The sequence below is a fragment of the Salvelinus alpinus genome, chromosome 4 (genome assembly GCF_045679555.1).
Source record: "Salvelinus alpinus chromosome 4, SLU_Salpinus.1, whole genome shotgun sequence".
Lineage (NCBI taxonomy): Eukaryota > Metazoa > Chordata > Actinopteri > Salmoniformes > Salmonidae > Salvelinus > Salvelinus alpinus.
In genome coordinates this window covers 40798705-40820406 of record NC_092089.1, presented here as the reverse complement: position 1 = coordinate 40820406, position 21702 = coordinate 40798705, and the positions used below count along the sequence as shown (strand labels likewise).

Here is a 21702-nt window from a genome sequence, read left to right as displayed (position 1 = left end):
CACAGGCTGTTAGATCTGTGACACTCAGTCTGCATCCTCTAAGAGACATTGAAATAGCACACATACAGTACTGTACAAGCTGTAGGCCTATAGTATAATGTATGTAAATTACGTCCTGTGTCCCCCTTTACTAAGTTTGTTCATCCACTGGGCCAAATATATTAAGATGTCAATCAAAACTGGATGATGATTGAATGTGAACGTCAGGTGTCTGTCTGGTGGGTTGGTATCATGTGAGTAAGGTCATATGGTGAAACAAGGCTCATATTGACATTCATGTAAACATATGCTATTCCTTACCTCCAGTTAGTGTAGTCAGTGGTGCTATTTAATGAACAGCCCTCATCCACCATCTCCAGTCTAATACACTACTACACTACACCAAGCCAGTCTGAATAGACTACTGAACTACACCAAGCCAGTCTGAATAGACTACTGAACTACACCAAGCCAGTCTGAATACACTACTACACTACACCAAGCCAGTCTGAATAGACTACTGAACTACACCAAGCCAGTCTGAATAGACTACTGAACTACACCAAGCCAGTCTGAATACACTACTACACTACACCAAGCCAGTCTGAATACACTACTGAACTACACCAATCCAGTCTGAATACACTACTACACTACACCAATACAGTCTGAATACACTACTACACTACACCAAGCCAGTCTGAATACACTACTACACTACACCAATCCAGTCTAATATACTACTACACTACACCAATCCAGTCTGAATACACTACTACACTACACCAAGCCAGACTGAATACACTACTGAACTACACCAAGCCAGTCTGAATACACTACTACACTACACCAATCCAGTCAGAATACACTACTACACTACACCAAGCCAGACTGAATACACTACTGAACTACACCAAGCCAGTCTGAATACACTACTACACTACACCAATCCAGTCTGAATACACTACTGAACTACACCAAGCCAGTCTGAATACACTACTACACTACACCAAGCCAGTCTGAATAGACTACTGAACTACACCAAGCCAGTCTGAATACACTACTGAACTACACCAAGCCAGTCTGAATACACTACTGAACTACACCAAGCCAGTCTGAATACACTACTACACTACACCAAGCCAGTCTGAATAGACTACTGAACTACACCAAGCCAGTCTGAATACACTACTGAACTACACCAAGCCAGTCTGAATACACTACTGAACTACACCAAGCCAGTCTGAATACACTACTGAACTACACCAAGCCAGTCTGAATACACTACTACACTACACCAAGCCAGTCTGAATACACTACTGAACTACACCAAGCCAGTCTGAATACACTACTGAACTACACCAAGCCAGTCTAATACACTACTACACTACACCAAGCCAGTCTGAATACACTACTGAACTACACCAAGCCAGTCTGAATACACTACTGAACTACACCAAGCCAGTCTGAATACACTACTGAACTACACCAAGCCAGTCTGAATACACTACTGAACTACACCAAGCCAGTCTGAATACACTACTGAACTACACCAAGCCAGTCTGAATACACTACTACACACAAAGTCCATGTTAATCTCTGAGAGAAGATAATACAGCAGAGTTTCTCTCCTTATCATGTGGGACTCAGTCTAACCCAGGAGGACCAGCACAGTACAAGAGTTTTGATATTCTGTGCTTCTCTTTTGTTTTGTGGTCCTCCAGGTGGAGACGCGGGACACACTGAACAACATAGCGCTCAAGTTTGACACCACACCCAACGAGCTGGTTCAGCTCAACAAGCTGTTCTCCAGAGCCGTCTGTCCTGGCCAGGTGTGAACACAATCTACTGTACACCCATCACTGGTTCCCAGTCCCTTCCTTTCAAAGATCCCCTGGGCAGCACCTTTTTGTTCCAGCCTCACACTAGCACGGCTTATTCAAATAGTCAACTACTGTAGTCACAAACCCCTTGATTAGGTTGAATCAGGTGTGCTAATACTGGGCTGTAACACAAATGTACAGTCCTGGAGGAGTTCCCTGAGGAATGGATTGGGAAACACCAATCTACTACACTCATGCTTGGTGTGTCTCTCTCACTGCATCTATCCTCCATGCCACAACCACTAACACTCACCCACTCCTCATCCCTGCTCTCTCTTCCCACTGATTCTGTCAATGGCATATACTGGTGTCACTACTAACCACTCACAAGAGTTAAAACAATCTGTGTGTTTATTCCACTAAGACATCTGTGTCATGGGAAACAGAGTGTTGAAATCCCTCCAGTCCTCAGGCAATACCATTAAAAAGGTACAACTTCATGGGTCCTGTTCATTAGGAGTAAAACGTTTGACAACGGAAAACAAAAAACAAGCATGTCTTATTGGACAAAGTTCAGATAGTACCTCCCACTTTTACTTAGTTTTGGATTGTTTCGTTCCGTAGCTACAGAGCAGAACCCTGATAAAGCCATTTCGCTGGGCTCAATGTCTCCCTCTTTTGGTTTTGTCCTATTGAACTCTCAGTCTGAGGCCAAGTAGCACCCTAAAACATGATAAACAGCCAAAGTTGGTATTTTCCTGGCGTCAGAACCAGAGCCACTCGAATCTACTTAAATGGAGAGTCAAGCCAGGGAGTCTGCAATCACATTGATAGTCAGAGTCAGTAGCAGCTCTCAGCAACATGATGCACAATGCAGGGTTGTTGATGTTGTTTCCAACCAGCCAGCCAGCTCTGGAGGGCTCTCAGCATCTCTACTGGGTTCCATGACCAAACACTGCCCTAGCACCACCAGTATTATCACACACACACACACACACTGGAACTAGAAAAACTCCAGTTCTGTCCCTGGCTACACTTGTTAGCATTAGCCTGCCATGGCGTCACACTGGGCCTATTCAGTCAGAACACTCACCACCACTTAACTGTCTGGCCCTGCTTGCATGGGGACAAGGAGACACAAGTAGGGCCTCTCAAGATCCTTAACGCCAACAACACATGCTAATCTACTGCTTGAACAACAGACACACTCACAGGACAATAACTATATTCAACATATCCTATGATGACTTAGTCATATCATTATGAACTCTTAAAAACATCAGACACAGTGTGAGATATATTATATCTGATGGTTTTAGGACAGAAAATGTGTGCTTTCACTTTTTGTTGTTTGTCCATCTTGGGATGTCATAAATCATGTTGAAAACATATTTTCATAGTCACTTCTGTCTTTGCATGTACAGTTGAAGTTCGAAAGTTTACATACACTTAGGTTGGAGTCAATAAAACTTGTTTTTCAACCACTCCACAAATTTCTTGTGAACAAACTATAGTTTTGGCAAGTCGGTTAGGACATCTACTTTGTGCATAACACAAGTAATTTTTCCAACAATTGTTTACAGATTATTTCACTTATAATTCACTGTATCACAATTCCAGTGGGTCAGAAGTTTGCATACACTAAGTTGACTGTGCCTTTAAACAGCTTGGGAAATTCCAGAAAATTATGTAATGGCTTTAGAAGCTTCTGATAGGCTAGTTGACATCATTTGAGTCAATTGGAGGTGTACCTGTGGATGTATTTCAAGGCCTACCTTCAAACTCAGTGCCTCCTTACTTGACATCATGGGAAAATCAAAAGAAATCAGCCAAGACCTCAGAAAATAATGTGTAGACCTCCACAAGTCTGGTTCATCCTTGGGAGCAATTTCTAAACACCTGAAGGTAACACGTTCATCTGTACAAACAATAGCACGCAAGTATAAACACCATGGGACCACGCAGCCGTCATACTGCTCAGGAAGGAGATGCGTTCTGTCTCCTAGAGATGAACGTACTTTGGTGCAAAAAGTGCAAATCAATCCCAGAACAACAGCAAAGGGCCTTGTGAAGAGGCTGTAGGAAACAGGCACAAAAGTATCTATATCCACAGTAAAACGAGTCCTATATCGACATAACCTGAATGGCCACTCAGCAAGGAAGAAGCCACTGCTCCAAAACCGCCATAAAAAAGCCAGATCGTACTTTTTTTGGAGAAATGTCCTCCGGTCTGATGAAACAAAAATAGAACTGTTTGGCCATAATGCCCATCGTTATGTTTGGAGGAAAAGGGGGAGGCTTGCAAGCCGAAGAACACCATCCCAACCGTGAAGCACGGGGGTGGCAGTATCATGTTGTGGGGGTGCTTTGCTGCAGGAGGGACTGGTGCACTTCACAAAATAGATGGCATCATGAGAAAGGAAAATTATGTGGATATATTGAAGCAACATCTCAAGTCATCAGTCAGGAAGTTAAAACTTGGTTGCAAATGGGTCTTTCAAATGGACAATGACCCCAAGCATACTTCCAAAGTTGTGGCAAAATGGCTTAAGGACAACAAAGTCAAGGTATTGGAGTGGCCATCCACAAAGCAATCCTATAGAAAATTTGTGGGAAGAACTGAAAAAGGGTGTGCGAGCAAGGAGGCCTACAAACCTGACTCAGTTACACCAACTCAGTCAGGTGGAATGGGCTAAAATTCACCCAACTTATTGTGGGAAGCTTGTGGAAGGCTACCCGAAATGTTTGACCCAAGTTAAACAATTTAAAGGCAATGCTACCAAATACTAATTGAGTGTATGTAAACTTCTGACCCACTGGGAATGTGATGAAATATGTAAAAGCTGAAATAAATCATTCTCTCTACTATTATTCTGACATTTCACATTCTTAAAATAAAGTGGTGATCCTAACTGACCTAAGACAGGGAATCTTTACTAGGATTAAATATCAGGAATTGTGAAAAACTGAGTTTAAATGTATTTGGCTAAGGTGTATGTAAACTTCCAACTTCAACTGTATGTTCCTTTCTCTGTGTGTCGGCCTGTTTAAATCCAGACATGGATTGTGTTTGCAGGTTCTGTACGTTCCTGATCCTGAGCACATATCCAGTGTGGGGAGCTCCCCTTCCCTTAGCCCCATCAGCCCTCTGTCTCCCACCTCCTCAGACGCTGACTTAGAGAAGGTGACGGTACGTTGGCATTCACACACGCACTCGCAATGAACGCGTTGGCATTCTCCCTTCACCATGCGTCTGCTCTCAAGCACTCACACACATACGTACAACACCTATCATAGAGTGAGATAGAAGGCTTTATCAGAAATCCTGCATAAACATCTATCACAAATCCGATTTAAAATGTGAAGGGCCAACTCTCATACTGTACAGACAATCGGGGACAGGCCAGACAATAAGTGATGCATTATGTTTTATGAGCAGAATAAGCCTGTAATGTACTAATTCTCCATTGTTTGCTGACCTACAGTATACAGACTTGATGTATGGCTCTGGCTCCAGGTAATAGAATGGCTCTTTGTTCTGCCCATTAAGCAATAGTTACATTGATGTTAGGTTAACTTCCCTCACACAATTCTGCTCTGGGGCGGTGATAGCTGAAATGCCACTGCTTTTACTGTTCCATTTAGTCTCCATTTAAAGAAGCATGCAGCCAATAAAGTTAGTTTGTTATTTACTGAACGGTCGTGTTGACAACCTCAGTATATAAGAGGGAATAATGTGTTAGTTGAGTGTGATCCAAGGGAGGGACAGGGGATCAAATATCTGCAGGTTTTCACTGTTCCAGCAACTATGGTGGATCTGTAACCATGTCAGTGCAGTATAGCTTGGGAAAATGCCCATAAGTATGGTTGGTTCTAGCAGGTCTGGAATCAGGCCTATCTAGTCCTCTGTAATGGAATACTGGAAGCTGACATGTTCCATTGTTCTCAGACCAGGTCAGGAGTGTCACCCTCCTGCTCCATAGATTGCCCTCTCCACCCAGCACCAAACGAGCCAATCATTAAACACACAGGAACCTTCTGACCCCCAAAGAAATATGACTGTTTGTCCCAGGTGGTCTCCATGGCGACAAGGCACTGTTTTGTCAGAATGTTATCAGAAAATGGGTTCCTCTGCTACTGCTGCCTTTCCAAACTAGCTGCATAAATTCAACACTGCTCAGGCTGGAAGAAGGATCCCATCATTAGTTTATCTAGCTTATCTATTTAGGTCATGCCTGTAAGAACAGGAGCCTATTTCTTGGCTCTCAGCGGAGGAAGAGGATCTGAGGGAGAAGGGCTGTGTGTGACTGTGGAGAAATTAAGCTTTTTAGTGTGATGCTCTGTCTGATATTTAGAGAAACTAATGAACGGAGCTCGTTCTCTCAGATGACCAGCGAGACAGCCTGCATGTCCCAAATAGCACCTATGGGCCCTGGTAAAAAGTAGTGCACTACATAGGGAATAGGGTCCCATTTGGAACGCGTACAGCAGTTATTCCAGAGAGAGGAAGCATGATCTGTTTCTAGGACAGACAGGGGAGTGTAAATCACCTCAACAGGACGTGGAGTAAAGATCCAGTATGGTTTACAAGGTAGAGGAGGAAGGACCTTAATAACCTGAACAATGCTTTTTCTAAACCTCAATGATCTTTTAATTATAAAACCCTTTTTGTGGCCACACACACAGGAGGTCGGTGGCACCTTAATTGGGAAGGACGGGCTCGTGGTAATGGCTGGTGTGGATTGGGTGGAATGGTATCAAACACACGGTTTGATGCCAATCCATTCGCGACGTTCCAGACGTTATTATGAGCCGTCCTCCCCTTAGCAGGCTCCACTGGCCGCACAGAACAGGCTGTAATGTCTGGCAGGCATGAGATGTCATGGCTGGCTAGCCATTGTGCTGGCATTTGAATCTCATGCTGTGACCGTAGCCAGCCTAGCTCACTGTCCTCCTGACCTCTCTCCCTCTCCCTGTCCTATCCTGTTCTGTTGTGTCCTGGCACCCTCACTTCCTTCCTTCTGTTGCACAGAACAAAGTAGGCCACTATTTTTAGGGCCAGGGAAAGTAGGACTAGTGTAAATTACCTGCCTAGCCCGCTGCAGGGTGGCTGGTGTCCAATGGGCTGGTGCCAAACTACAGCTGCTCAGGTAACCCAGCCCGGACCTTGCTGTTTCACCTCTACTCTGCCACCTTGCCAACATCCTCCTGTCTCTATAGGAGAATCAGGATGAAAGATTCAAAAGATGCATCTCATGAATTTACAGTATATGTTTGTTCTGCTCATGGTTGCAGAACAGGTACATGTCCACATGGGGGAGCTGTGGTTAAATTTTCCACCGTATTCCACTTCTAGCCTTCTACTCTCTCTCTGCCTTTGATGTTTAGTCTACATTACAGCCTGTCTGCAAGGCCATACAGTACAGGACGGAAGCTCAGGCAGGCAGGTGGTTTGTCCTGAAGGGGTCTGGGAAGGAATTAATTCCTTGTCCTTGTCCTAGTCACTAGTCATTCTATTCTGTTATGTTTTATTGTAGTGTAAATGGCACTGGATGTTGTGGAGTGTTAATATATGGGGTCAAACATTTGGCTAAAAGAGTCCCTCGGTCTTCCTAAAAATGCTCATGAATCATTATAGCAGGGTTCCCCAACTAGCAGGTAGTTTTGGCCTGGAGGTGTTTTTTTTCCCCCCCTCCCAATTTTTTTAGGACACACCTACTTTAGAAGGGTTTTTCTTAATTTTTTACTATTTTCTACATTGTAGAATAATAGTGAAGACATCAAAACTTTGAAATAACACATATGGAATCATGTAGTAACCAAAAAAGTGTTAAACAAATCAATGTTTGTGCTTAGTGGGACTATCATTTGTTTTTCAACAGGATAATGACCCAAAACACACCTCCAGGCTGTGTAAGGGCTATTTGACCAAGAAGGAAATGATGGAGTGCTGCATCAGATGACCTGGCCTCCACAATCACCCAACCTCAACCTCAACCTAATTGAGATAGTTTGGGAACAGTTGAATCGCAGAGTGAAGGAAAAGCAGCCAACAAGTGCTCAGCATATGTGGGAACTTCTTCAAGACTGTTGGAAAAGCATTCCAGGTGAAGCTGGTTGAGAGAATGCCAAGAGTGTGCAAAGCTGTCATCAAGGCAAAGGGTGGATACTTTGAAAAATCTCACTTTTTTTGTTACTACATGATTCCATATGTGTTATTTCATAGTTTTAATGTCTTCACTATTATTCTACAATGTAGAAAGCATCTGGTGTGAGCACCATTTGCCTCATGTAGTGCGACACATCTCCTTCGCAAAGAGTTGATCAGGCTGTTGATCGTGGCCTGTGGAATGTTGTCCCACTCCTCTTGAATGCGAAGTTGCTGTATATTGGCTGGTACTGGAACACGCTGTCATACATGCCAATCCAGAGCATCCCAAACATGCTCAATGGATAACATGTCTGGTGAGTATGCAGGCCAATGAAAAACTGGGACATTTACAGCTTCCATGAAGTGCATTATCATGCTGAAACATGAGGTGATGGCGGCGGATGAATGGCACGACAATGGGCCTCAGGATCTCATCACAGTATCTCTGTGCATTCAAAGTCCAGGTTGGGAATTTAGCCATGACACCGGGTGAACACCCCTACTCTTACAATAAGTTCCATGCGATTTTGAATGACCACAGAGAGTCAGGACACACGTTTTAACTTCCTATCCGAAAGACGGCACCCTATGTAGGGCAATGTCCCCAAATGTAATCAAGGTTTGAAATTATTATGTTTTTGTCAAATCTTATATATTTTTTTGCTTCTTGAAGTCAATTTGCAATCTAAAAATACTAGTTTTATTATGTTCCTGCTCCCCGACCATCCGCTCAATACATTTTTTTGATGATCCCTGCAATATAGGCTTACTAAGTGGAAAAAAACAACCATCACATATATATATTATTAGAGGGATTGTGTTATAGTGCACTAATTTTGATCAAGGCCCTGGTCAAAAGTAGTGCACTTTAAAGGGAATAGGGTGCCATTTGGGATGCAACCTTGGCAAAGCAAACAGCAGCAGCTCAATGGATGGATGCAATATCCATAGCATTATATCAGGGTCAGCTTTCTTCCTTCCACCTAGCAAGCAGCTCTAGACTGGATTGATTTCCCATAGCCTCTGGGATCAAAGCACCATGTGATAACACCATCCCATCCCTCCCTCTCCATTGCTCCATCTTTAGCCTCTCTCACTCTCCGGTCGGCCAGTGTACACCTCCTCTCACAGAGACACACACACGTCGATATCTTTGACAATTGTGGGGTTCACATTGGTATTTAAGTTCTTATGGACAGACTCTGATGTGTTATGGGGTGCCCATTCCCCCAACCCCTAGCCCTGAATTAGAACCCTGATCAGGCTAACAGATGAAACATACAATCCTCAGTGTATATGACCGCTGTCCAAGTACCTGAGGGAAACAGTATATTATGCATACTTGGCCTAATGCTGGTTTATGGTATGAACAACACCATGATGACAGATAGACACTGGGACACTGTTAAAGAGTATCTCTCATACGAATGATAGGGCAGAGTGGAAGGGTTAGCTCACAGTGTTGCGTTAGACCACCACACACACTCACACACACACACACCACCCCTTCCTTCCTGTGATCTGCCTCCTCTCCTGTGATGATAGGGGGATGGAGGATGTTGTCTAAGAGAGGAAGAAGCACATGTTAGGACTGTTTATTTTAAACCAGGCCAGTGTTCGGATTTCTGTTGTCAGCTATGTGCTGCTGGGGGACAGTTAGTTTGTGTCCCAAATGGCACCCTATTCCCTATATTGTGTACTACTTTTGATCAGAGCCCTATGAGCCCTGGTCGAAACTAGCGTACCATATAGGGAATATGGTGCCATTTGGGATGCGGCCTAGAGCTGTGCGTTATTGGAGGCTGTGAATACCTCTTGTCATGTTGCTGTAGTATTACTGCAGCAGAACAGAGAGGACTGGAGCATGAGTCACTAGGAAGTGAATGTGCCAGTGAAGAGAGGAGGGGTGAAGCACTGTAGATATCCATCTGAAGTGGATGATCACTGATCACTGACAGTGACCGACCAAGGAGAGCACCACTCAAGTGTCATGTTCTCTTTCCTACTGATGTATAATGTTCCTGTAACAGTGGTGGTTCAGTGAAGGCCTAGGTTTTAGCTCAAAGGGCTAACACAGTCTTGTTGTGTGCCAGAGTGCCCGGGTTGGAATCCCAGCCAGTAGTTTTTTTGTCTAGCATGTTGAGCTGCCCCCTCAGCCACATGAGCTGCCAATGTGTGTGTGCGTGTGTGTTGCTAGTAGTGTGCCGGTGGGTCAGTAGTCGTGGGCTGGTGCTCCCAGAGAGACAGAGACAGGAGAGGTGTGGGAGGATGTCAAGAGGCCAGCAGACAGCTGTGGGTTTGGTGTCTCACACACAGCAGACCTGCACGTCTACTCTTCATCTCTCTGTCTGTGCCATGTTCCCACACCCTCATTCCCTATCCCTTCATCCTTCCAACCTTCTATCCCTCCATCTTCTTGTTCCCACACCCTCACTATCCCTCCATCCATCCCTCCGCCTGGCTCCTGTTCCCACACCCTCCCTATCCCTCCATCTCTCCATCCCTCCGTCTGGCTCTACAGCCAGTCACACAGCCTGGCACGGTAGCAGGCCATGTGGCCTCACTCACAAAGACCAGTCCCACCATGTATGGTGTTTGCATGCAGCAGATGCCCCATCTGTGGATAAATCATTATCATTGTTTACACTGGAGGAGCTGGAGTACATCTGACAGACAGTGCCTAGAAATGACTAGTAGGGTTGGCACAAACGTTTATGGATAAAGACCGTCATAAATAAAATGACCTGCATTTTCTTCCCTCCTTTTTTTTGAACAGCTGACTGAAGGCTTGATGGCCAGGCGTTTATGCGGTTGAATTCAGTTTCTGTGATAACATGGGCTCTTAACAACGTGATGAAACTTTGTTGCCCCCTGCTGAAACAAGCAAGGTGTTGTAGCAAACAATGAATAGAATGGGCTTGGAACCTCTAACCCTGGCAATTTGACTGGTAAACTCATGGGTACACTCGCAATGGCTGCCTGGTAACGGCTGCCTGTTATTATAGTTTTTGTGGTAATGTAGAATGTTCATTCAAATTATGTTAACTGATGTGGCTCATGCAATGGAATGTATTTTTTGCAATGTAAGTTGAGTTGAATCAACAAATCATAGCACATATTGATGGGTACACTTCCTGCTTTTACTTCCTGCTTTGCTCCTATGGGTACACTCAAAATGGGCGCCAGTTCACCCATTATGCCATCATTGACTTGAATGGGGAAGCCCGTTCTATTTCTATGGCAGCACATGCAGTCAGGAGCTGAAGAAAGGAGAAAAGGTGTGTCTGAAAATCAAAACAAATATTTCCATGACCGTCACAGCCCTGAGTCCTCCACGTGAGATGCAGCAGATACTACTGGAGAAACTGGATCTGTACATAATAACACATCGTAAAACTTAAATCTCTATCTCTACTTGTCATAAGAACAGTAACACTGTCTGTTTGTTGAGTGAACAAGGTTAAACAGGGTCTTTGCTGTCGTCGTGGCCCATATGGTCAGGGATTGGGTTGGGTCAGGAGCATGGGTTTACCCTGAGTCTATTACTGGGTTACATGAAGCTGATATGACCAATAACACAGACAGACTGCTGACAGACACACACACACACATCTGTAGTTAGGTAATGTCTGCCTGATATCTCCGTTTCATGTTCCATGAGACTGAGTGAGTGTTCATTTCTCAGTGTACGTTCCGTACATCGGCAGTGCTGGAGTTCAGTTAACATTTCAGTACAGGAAGAATAATCAGTCTACTGATATACACACACTTGCATGACGAAGTGTATGATGTATGTTGATGGAGGAATCAACAGCTGTATTTAAATAGTCTTCATGTGCACTTCTCATTCTGTTTCTATTAATTAAACTAATCAAGCATCAAATAGCGAACCACCATAAAGATGAACGCTTCAGCCTCATATAGATATATTTTTCTAGCTAATTGCCATTATGAACTTCAGACTACAGGAAGTGCATTCATTTACTAATGTATGTGATTAGACATACATGTCTCTCTCTGTCTCTGTGTGTTTGTTGACCTGATTGGCTAGCAGTGCAGAAACATTGCTACATTGTTACAAATGACCATTCACTGGCTATACTGCATATTTAGATACTCTGGCTGATTGGTTTTATGTAGGGAGACATACACTATATATACAAATGACCATTCACTGGCTATACTGCATATTTAGATACTCTGGCTGATTGGTTTGATGTAGGGAGACATACACTATATATACAAAAGTATGTGGACACCCCTTCAAATTAGTGGATTCGGCTATTTCAGCCACAACCATTGCTGACAGGTGTATAAAATCGAGCACACAGCCATGCAATCTCCATAGACAAACATTGGCAGTAGAATGGCCTTACTGAAGAGCTCAGTGACTTTCAACGTGGCACTGTCATAGGATGCCACCTTTCCAACAAGTTTTTCAAATTTCTGCCCTGCTATAGCTGCCCTGGTCAACTGTAAGTGCTGTTATTGTGAAGTGGAAACGTCTAGGAGCAACAACGACTCAGCTGCGAAGTGGTAGGCCACACAAGCTCACAGAACGGGACAGCCGAGTGCTAAAGCGCGTAGCAACGTCAGCACAAGAACTGTTCGTTGGGAGCTTCATGAAATGGGTTTCCATGGCTAAGCAGCCGCACACAAGCCTAGATCACCATTCGCAATGCCAAGCATCGGCTGGAGTAGTGTAAAGCTCTGGCGTGATGAATCACGCTTCACCATCTGGCAGTCCAACAGATTTATCTGGGTTTGGAATGCTACCTGCCCAAATGCATAGTGCCAACTGTAAAGTTTGTTGGAGGAGGAATAATGGTCTGGGGCTGTTTTTCATGGTTTGGGCTACGCCCCTTAGTTCCAGTGAAAGGAAATCTTAACGCTACAGAATACAATTACATTCTAGACGATTCTGGGCTTTCAACTTTGTGGCAAAAGTTTGGGGAAGCCCCTTTCCTGTTTCAGCACAACAATGCCCCTGTGCACAAAGCAAGGTCCATACAGAAATGGTTTGTCGAGATCGATTTGGAAGAACTTGACTGGCCTGCACAGAGCCCTGACCTCAACCCCATCTAACACCTTTGGGATGAATAGGAACGCCGACTGCAAGCCAGGCCTAATCGCTCAACCTCACTAATACTCTTGACTGAATGGAAGCAAATCCCCGTAGCAATGTTCCAACGTCTAGTGGAAAGTCTTCTCAGAAGAGTGGAGGCTGTTATAGCAGCAACGGCTGGACCAACTCCATATTAATGCCCATGATTTTGGAATGAGATGTTCGACGAGCAGATGTGCACATACTTTGGTCATGTAGTGTATATGTGTTTTTCTGTCTCTGTCTGTTTGTTAACCTGATTGGCTAGCAGTGCAGAAACATTGCTACATGTAGACTAACTATACTCCACTGTATATTTAGATTCCCTGGCTGATTGGTTTGATGTACGGAGACAAACTTAGGTCTGATTTTGCCAACTCCTTCTTCATTATTATCACTTGTTATATAATCAGGTTACATGCAATGTAACATGTCGCTTGAGTATGTGACATAGAAATAGAATGAATAGAACGGCTTGAAAGCTCTAACCCTGGACATTTGACTGGTAAACTCATGGGTACGTACATTCACAATGGCTGCCAGATATTGTGAAGCAATAATCTTCATGGTATTTTCAAATTCTTTATAAACTGATGCTAGATTACCACAGTAATGTAGAATGTTCATTCAAATGATGCTAACTGCAATGGAATGTCTTTTTTTGTAATGTCAGTTGAGTTGACTCAACAAATCCCATCACAGATTGAAGGGTATACTTCCTGCTTTTACTTCCTGCCATGGCTGCCACTCAAAATGGCTGCCAGTCCACCCATTATGCCATCATTGACTTGAATGAGATTACCATTTTATTTCTATGGTATGTGATGTGTGCAAGAAGTTTGTTACTGAAATCTAAGATTGCTTATATTGATTACATTCAACTCAATGTTGTTTGAGCGTTGAGTGTTGTTGAATTGATACGCTGCTGTTGATACTGTTCTATTGACTTGATCTATTCTATATGACTTGGAGGATAATCTAAAGCTATAACTAACTGTTTTTTAACATATCACTAAATTATAAATGTGTTCATTCTTGTCCACCCTTTACTTCTCCCTCCTCTCCTGTTATTCAAAATGGCCACCCCTCTAGGAATCCGATGGCGCTCCCAGGCCAGAGGCTCACCATCACCATGCTCCGGTGTTCTCAGCACTCCGCCAGGCCCGTGTAGTGTCGTCCACCTCCGAGGAGGAAGAGGCCCTGACAGAGAAGTTCCTCAAAATCAACTGCAAGTACATCACAGACGGCAAGGTACATATCATGTATATTCATATATATTACAGTACTATACAGTATATATAGTATATTCTATATATAAAATAAGTACAGTATTATAAGGTAAGCGCATGGAGAAGTTCAGAGGACTTTCAGGAATGCTGGCCCTCCGCCAGCCAACATCCACCTCTAATAGCTCAGATCCATGCTATTGAACAAAATGAAACCAATATTGATCCATTCAGTCTAAATCAAAGCTTTGCAGCTTTCCCCCCCACAGGGAGGTCAGTATTGGAGCTTCCTGTTCATAGTCAATATCCTTCAGTTGCTTTTGGATACCTGCAGTACAGTACAGCCATTTTGTTTATTTATGCTGGCAAGGTAATATATCTCCTCTACTAAATGGCTGACACATTTCTTCACTGCCAGCTTTTTCATGCTCTAGCTATATTACTCCATCTAACCCTTTCTCTCTCTCTCTCTCTCTCTCTTTCTCTCTCTCTCCCATTTCTCGCTCTCTCTCTTCTCGCGCTCTTTCTCTCTTTCTCCTCGCTTTCTCCCCTCCCTCTCTCTCTCTCCCTCCCTCCCTCTCTCTCTCTCTCTCCATCTGTCTCTCTTCCCCCCCCCAGGGTGCGGTGAGCGGGGTGTTGCTGGTGACGCCCAACAACATCATGTTTGACCCCCACAGGATGGACCCTCTGGTGCAGGAGCACGGCTGTGAGGAGTACGGCTACATGTGTCCCCTGGAGGAGGTCATGTCTGCAGCCATCTACAAGGAGATCACTGACAGCAAGATCAGAGAGGCCGTGCCCGCGTAAGAGCCCTGTCGTCTGTCTTTCGGTCGGTCTGTCTGTCTGACAGTTACACACAGGGGTCCCGTTCATTAGAGCACACCGTAGCATCCGTTTTGTGCCTACTGAACCACAGTAACAGGAATGTTGTGGAGAGGAGTAGCGTTTACGCACCTATTACACAAAATGAACGTTGTTTGCGTTTGCGTTTACGTTACACATCACTCGTTTACCCACTTATTTTTCTACCACTCCATCCCTGGTTACACATCACAGCCCCTCCGTAATCACTTCATCAGCCCGGCACTGCAGGCGCACACTGATTACATCAGCAACCATCCAACAGATTCATTATATCCCTCATGCCAAAAAGGAAAAGTAAATGGCAATTAGAGCAAGGTTAATGAACTATGCATTCACCCACCTACGTCTGGATTGCTCACCCATTTGCTTGATGTAATAATATATCCACTTCAGCAGCCAGCTTAGTTTATCTCCATGGCATGCCACCCACATACACATCTCCTACCGTCTCTGTTTTTATTAGCAATTTAACGTGGATTGTTTGCTCAGATCAAGATAATTGTGTTATATTAATACTATGATGAAATCTTACCAAACATTAGCTATTTGTAGCTGTGGTCCTCTGTGGCTCGGTTTTTAAGAACGCGGCGCTAGCGATGCCAAGGTCGTGGGTTCACGTCCCGCTCAGATCACATACACATGCTAATTATGTATGCACTTACTGAACTGTAAGTTGGATGAAAGTGTCTGCTAGGAGGCATTTATTATTATTGTAACTATAGAGCTATGCTTAGCCCTTCCACTCTAGTGCCCATCCAGTATGTCTGTGAAAATGTTCAGTGGTGGATTTGGGCTGTGTTAAGTGTTCAGATCTCATGGAGCATCTATTGTGATGTCTAATGGTTATTGGCTGCAGTCCAAACACGTTATTTTTACCCCCTCACCCCTTGCGCCAGTGACTTTCCCTCAGGGGAATTCCCTTCGAAACCGGATGCAGTTTGATTGCCATCTTAAGTGGAGGTCCAATTCACTAACGTTGCCCCCCCGGCCCTTGATTTAGCCCAAAGGAGCGAGTAAACCACTTTGGTCACTTGCGGGGTTGATACGACCCACAATTCAATGCAAACTGTAGTCACATGTCAAACTCCGGTGGCCGCGAAGTGTCACATTTTATCAACAAGGCTGCATTTTCGGCATGTCAGAAAAAAGTATTGAAGCTAGCTTGCTAGAAAATATATATAGACATTGATTTTAGCGTTGGCAAATTAGCTTAGTCTCGTAGTGAGGAGCCTATAAAACGGAGCTAGATTCATAAACATATTTTTGAGAATTCTGAAATGTATCAGAATAAATGACCAAACAATAAAACTAGCTAGCCAGCTATGGGTAACTGTAGCTAGCTACCTGACAGGAGTGCTAGCTAGATACGTTAGCTTACTAGGTACATTAATAGCTTTAGGTTGATTGTTTTTAAGCTCAACTTCCAGATTTCCACCAAGGACGTTGCCTCTCCGATCATCACTCTCCCTCGCTTGGGCAAGGTACACTCGGATGTGACGATGTAAAACGTCATTCAAGGGCTGAGGGTTCTACTTTGAGATTGAAAAGCAGCCATTGTTTCTGTGTGTGAGGACAGCTGTTTTCTCAAATATGATGCAAGCAGACTCTCTGTTTCTCTCTGTCTCAAAGAGCACACAATAACAAATGCCTGCCTGTGTGCCAACTAGTGTTTTATCATACACACAGCTGGACCTAGGAGAAAACTATTTTAGTCCCACAACAGGTCTTTGGAGAACCTGTGGAGTCTAGTGCGCTGTTACAGTATGTAGAGGAATCCTGTTAGTTGGCTGGCTGGCTGCACAGTGTTTTTGTTACACTGTGTCCCTGTTAATTTACTGTACAAAACCTCTTCAGATTATTATGCGGAGCCGTTCACTTACAGATGCGCCAAACAAACATAGATTCATATTAGATCCATATTGAGAGAATTACTTGTTTCACCTGGTCTCTCCACATTATACGGTAATAAACAAAATAAAATGGTGCCATTCTGCTGCATTCAAATTCAGACCTCTCTAACTTGTATTTTCTTCTTTACTGTTTTCTTCCCTATCCAGACATCTGGAGCCTTTGACGTCAGAGCGCGGGCCCTCCACCTCCTCTCAGCCAGACCCGGAGCAGCGTCTGAGAGTCCCGGGCAACAACAGCGGCAGCGCGGGCCCCCGCAGCACAGAGGGCTCCTTCTCCGAGGACGTCTTTACAGAGTCAGAGCTGTCCCCCATTCGGGAGGAGGCCACTTCCTCCGAAGACCTCCGACTGGACAAGTCCGCCTTCATTCCCCCAGGGGACGCCCCAGGGGCCGCAAACTGCGCCTGCAAATCAGTCAGCCAGCCGCCAGTGGAGGGCCAGGAGAAACAACCCACCACAGCAGAAGACAATCCAGACAGCCACACGGCCCAGAGCCAGTCTCCCATGGGCTCCAAACAACACAGTGTGGATGTGGAGAAGGCAGCACCAAGCACACCCACCACCAGCCAGGGACTAGGCCAGGGACCATCCTCACGCCCTGCCTCCCAGAGCTCTACCACCGGGCCTGAGGAGCCCTCCGGCCAGGAAGGGGGTCCAGGGGACAGGGCCAAACTGAGCAGAGAAGGGTCCCGGGACTCCGAGACGGACGTGGAGGAACTGAGGAAGATGTGGAAGAGTCACACTATGCAACAAGCCACAGAGCAAATGGAGAATGTAACACAAAAGGAGGAGGGACAAGACTCTGCAGAAGGTAGTGAGACAACGTGTCTCTGTTGTATTATGAAAATATGACATACATAGCCTTATAATATGCACTTACATTGTTTTTCAGTAGGTGCGAAAATATGTTCAGCTTCGACCCAAATCTAAAGATAGTTATTGCAGATTATTACACATCCTCACTGCCAGGTATGCTGCTGCCATTTGCCATCTCTGCAATTATCATTATAATGTTCATGTTTATTCTAATGAAGCTCCCAGTGCTATCACAGGAAAGTTGGCTCCGGCTGCTTCCGTACACCTCGGCTGCAGGGTGCTCCTGATAACCTCCTGTCACAGCTTTGTGCCTCCCCAGTTGTAATTGGACTTAAAAAGGGAGAGAGAACTGTGGAAATGTGTGGTGTGCTGTTATCACCTACAGGAATGAGCAGAGGCATTATACACCGCTTTGATCTAGCTCTGCTGTTAGCCGGTCTGCTGCCACGTGCACTCAACTCCAAGATAGGCTAAAACGTCAAAAATCAAACACAGAAAGACAACACAAACACCCACACCTAACATCTGAGGGGAAACACAATAGTGTTTAGACGGCCTGCATTAAAAACCCTCAGAGACACGTGCAGCATTTAAAGTGACTTAACTATTTACATTTTATAGCTGCCTTCTCTTTTTGGTTTGATGTTTTTTTCAGTAAACATTGAATATTTCTTACCCTAGAACATAGACTACCACAGTAGTGTGCAGGCTCAAACCACTACTGTGTTCTGTGTCATGCCTGCTATAGGTGCTATGTATGTTATTCTTCCACTGTTCTACAGTTCTATGTGAGCTCTAGTGACTCACTTAGTTGTGTTCAGACCTGGGTTCTAATAGTATTTGTTTTCTTTTGAACACTTTTGCTGCACCTCATTGAGTTTGCCTGGTGCATTGGAACCAATGGAATAGTCCCAAAAGTGCTAACTCCGCCCATCTGGCACTCCAGGCAGGCTCAATCAAACTCTCAAAGTATTTTTTGAAAGGAAACAAATACTGGTTGAACCCAGGTCTGGTTGTGTTCAAATAATTTATATCACCATAATTCTCACCCCATAGAGAGTTCCTAGAATGTTTGCTCTTATTGGCTGGGATCACAGCAGGATTCTGCTTTACTCCACACCACATTACCATGGCAGACGCTAACCGAGGCCCCACTTCAAAACAAGCCCAATTACTGCGTTTTCAAATATCATTTTTCCCACTGAGCTGTGTTTTCTAAGTAGATGATCCATTTTTCTGCCTCTGTCTGTGATTATAGGTCCCAGTCTGTGTTATGCCACAAAGTGTCTCTTTTCTTTGTAGAACTCCCACTGATTTGACCTTCTAATGGGTCGTTAATAAAAGCAGGCATATGTTTTGGTGTCACGATCCGTTATGATCTATGTTTATTGGGGTCATCTTCCTATTATTCTGGCACAAAATTACTGTCTGTTGAGATACCTGGTAAACAGAGGAGGAGATCTAGGTCACATGGCCAGGTCGCAGTTATAAATGAGAACTTGTTCTCAAATGGCCTACCTGGTTAAATAAAGGTGAAATAAAAATTTGAAGACCCTGTTATCAAATAGATCTGAAATGTTTTCTTATTTACAGATGGATTAGGTCCAGTGGTGTGGTGAGGGACTACTAGATAATAAGAGGATATGTTTTAAACCAGGAGAAGGCCTACATTTAGTCAGTCACTAAATTGAAACATATTCTGAAAGATTGAAATCAGATTGGTATCTGCTTTGGCCATGTAACTGTTAAGATGGATAAGATAACAATTCATTATCATGTGATTATTTCCTGTTTGTCATGTGGCCCTACAGTGTCCATGGAGCGGCGGAGGCAGCGGTCCCACAAGTTCCTGTGTCTGCGGGTGGGCCAGCCCATGAAGAAGACATTTGTGTCCAACGCCAGCGCCTCCATGCAGCAGTACGCTCAGAGGGACAGGAAACATGAGTACTGGTTCGCTGTGCCGCAGGAGAGGTGAGTGTGTGTGTGTGTGTGTGCACCACACTGCAGCGCCAAGGTTTGCAGAATCACTGTAGTGCAGCCCCATTGTCTGCCCAGTGCCAAGCCCATCTCACTATGCTGCCACTAGACCAGACCAGACAGCTAGATTATTTATTTATTCACCCACTCTGCAGACACACACTGTCACACACACAGACATACACAAATATCTATAGCATAGAATACATGTATTTTTCACAGAGGGCACACAACGAACCACTTTTTCCCCTGTGTGAAAAGTGGACCAGGCTGTGAAAAGCAATTCAGTTACATACATTTTGTGCAGTATCTCAGTGTGCTTTGGATGACATTTCTGTCCACAATAGCACAAATTAACAGTTTTTGCCCTTTTATGTAAATAGGTATTAATCGTAATGAGATCTGTCAATTTCGACTCCGCTGGGATGTTGCACAGCAATGTCAGCAGTATTCATAATGAATGTATCGTTTAGGCCTTTCAAAGAACACTCAGTACAAGGAAATATGTATCTTCATCAAAAGCTGTAAAATGTGTTTTTCTAGTGAATTATTCCAAATTGCTTCAACAGCTTAATTCAATTAGTTAATGCTGAAAAGTCACTTTGTTGCAATGAATTTGCCACAACCTCATTATCAATGTTGGGTCCAAGCACAGTGCTGCCTTTGTCTCCAGTCCTGGAGAGAGAGAGGGCAGAAAGTTATGAATCTGATAAGATGTTTGACCAGCCATTCTTTGACTTTGGAAACTCTGCCCTTCAGCTGTTTTCATTCCCAGTAGCCAGTAGGCTTGTGTTGACCAGCACAGCACACTCCTCTCAGTCTCACATGTTAATCTCATTTGAAGCAGGCAGACAGGCCACCAGTCTTGTCTCTGGTCACAGACACAGTCACACCACCATCACCATGACCATGTGCCATTATAGGGTGGTTGGAATGTGTTTATCTCAGAATGTCTCCTGTAATGCTGCCCTGTTACACTGCTGGCTCTGTTCCCATGGATAGCACTGTGCCTTTATACACACACACACACACACACACACACACACACACACACACACACACACACACACACACACACACACACACACACACACACACACACACACACACACACACACACACACACACACACACACACACACACACCCGTGCACAGACGTGCACACTTACACATACTCACGTACACACACACCTTCGTACACACAAACACACGTGCATGCACACACACACACACTGGCAAACTGACTATGCCTGCTGGATGACCTAGTTGAGTGGCGACCCAGAAGATGTGTGTAAAGTATCCCGACAATGGTGTGAGAGTTCCAGGCAGTGGGGAAAAAGACCATATACAGCCTGATACATAGAGACACAAGACAGCAGAGTGGCATAACAGCCTCATGCCATTTAGAGACGGCCACAGGAGACAGGACACAGGAGACAAAGGGCTGTGAGACATGGGTTTAATTCTAGACACAGGAAAGGTAGGAAGTATACGGAGGGTACGGGGCAACAGAGGACGAACAGCAGAGGGGCTAATGATCTTGGAGCAGGGGGGAAAGGTCTCGGCTTCTGGGGGTGTAGCCGCGGGGCTATAGCGGCGTGCCAGCGCATCTGGCTTGACCTTCTTGGATACCGGTCGGGACTGCAGAAGTGAAGTGGCCCGGGCCTTATTGAACCCCTCCCAGAGGTCCACGGAAACCTGCGGAGACTCAATTAGCAGGAATTGGATCGTCTCGCTGTGGTTCCCCGACACTCGTAGGTTGACGGGGGTGGTATGGTGGGTGACCCGCCCTTCTAGCACTCTAACACCCATAGGAATGGAGAGGGGTTGAGTGGGGATGCCCAGCTCGGACG

The 21702-nt window shown here is 44.7% G+C and overlaps 1 protein-coding gene across 8 annotated transcripts in view; it reads left to right on the top strand.

Annotated features, from left to right (window-relative positions):
- Positions 1-21702, top strand: part of LOC139573540 (oxidation resistance protein 1-like) — a 183569-nt gene that overhangs the window by 147723 nt on the left and 14144 nt on the right. For 5 of the 8 annotated variants that reach the window (XM_071397111.1, XM_071397113.1, XM_071397110.1 and 2 more), the window contains 6 exons: positions 1704-1811; positions 4879-4992; positions 14150-14308; positions 14902-15086; positions 17205-17866; positions 19683-19842. In XM_071397111.1, the coding sequence (XP_071253212.1) occupies positions 1704-1811; positions 4879-4992; positions 14150-14308; positions 14902-15086; positions 17205-17866; positions 19683-19842 (1388 nt within the window). Of the gene's footprint in view, positions 1-1703; positions 1812-4878; positions 4993-7887; positions 7910-14149; positions 14309-14901; positions 15087-17204; positions 17867-19682; positions 19843-21702 lie in introns of those variants that run through there. The other 3 variants (XM_071397115.1, XM_071397117.1, XM_071397118.1) reach the window with 2 other exon arrangements.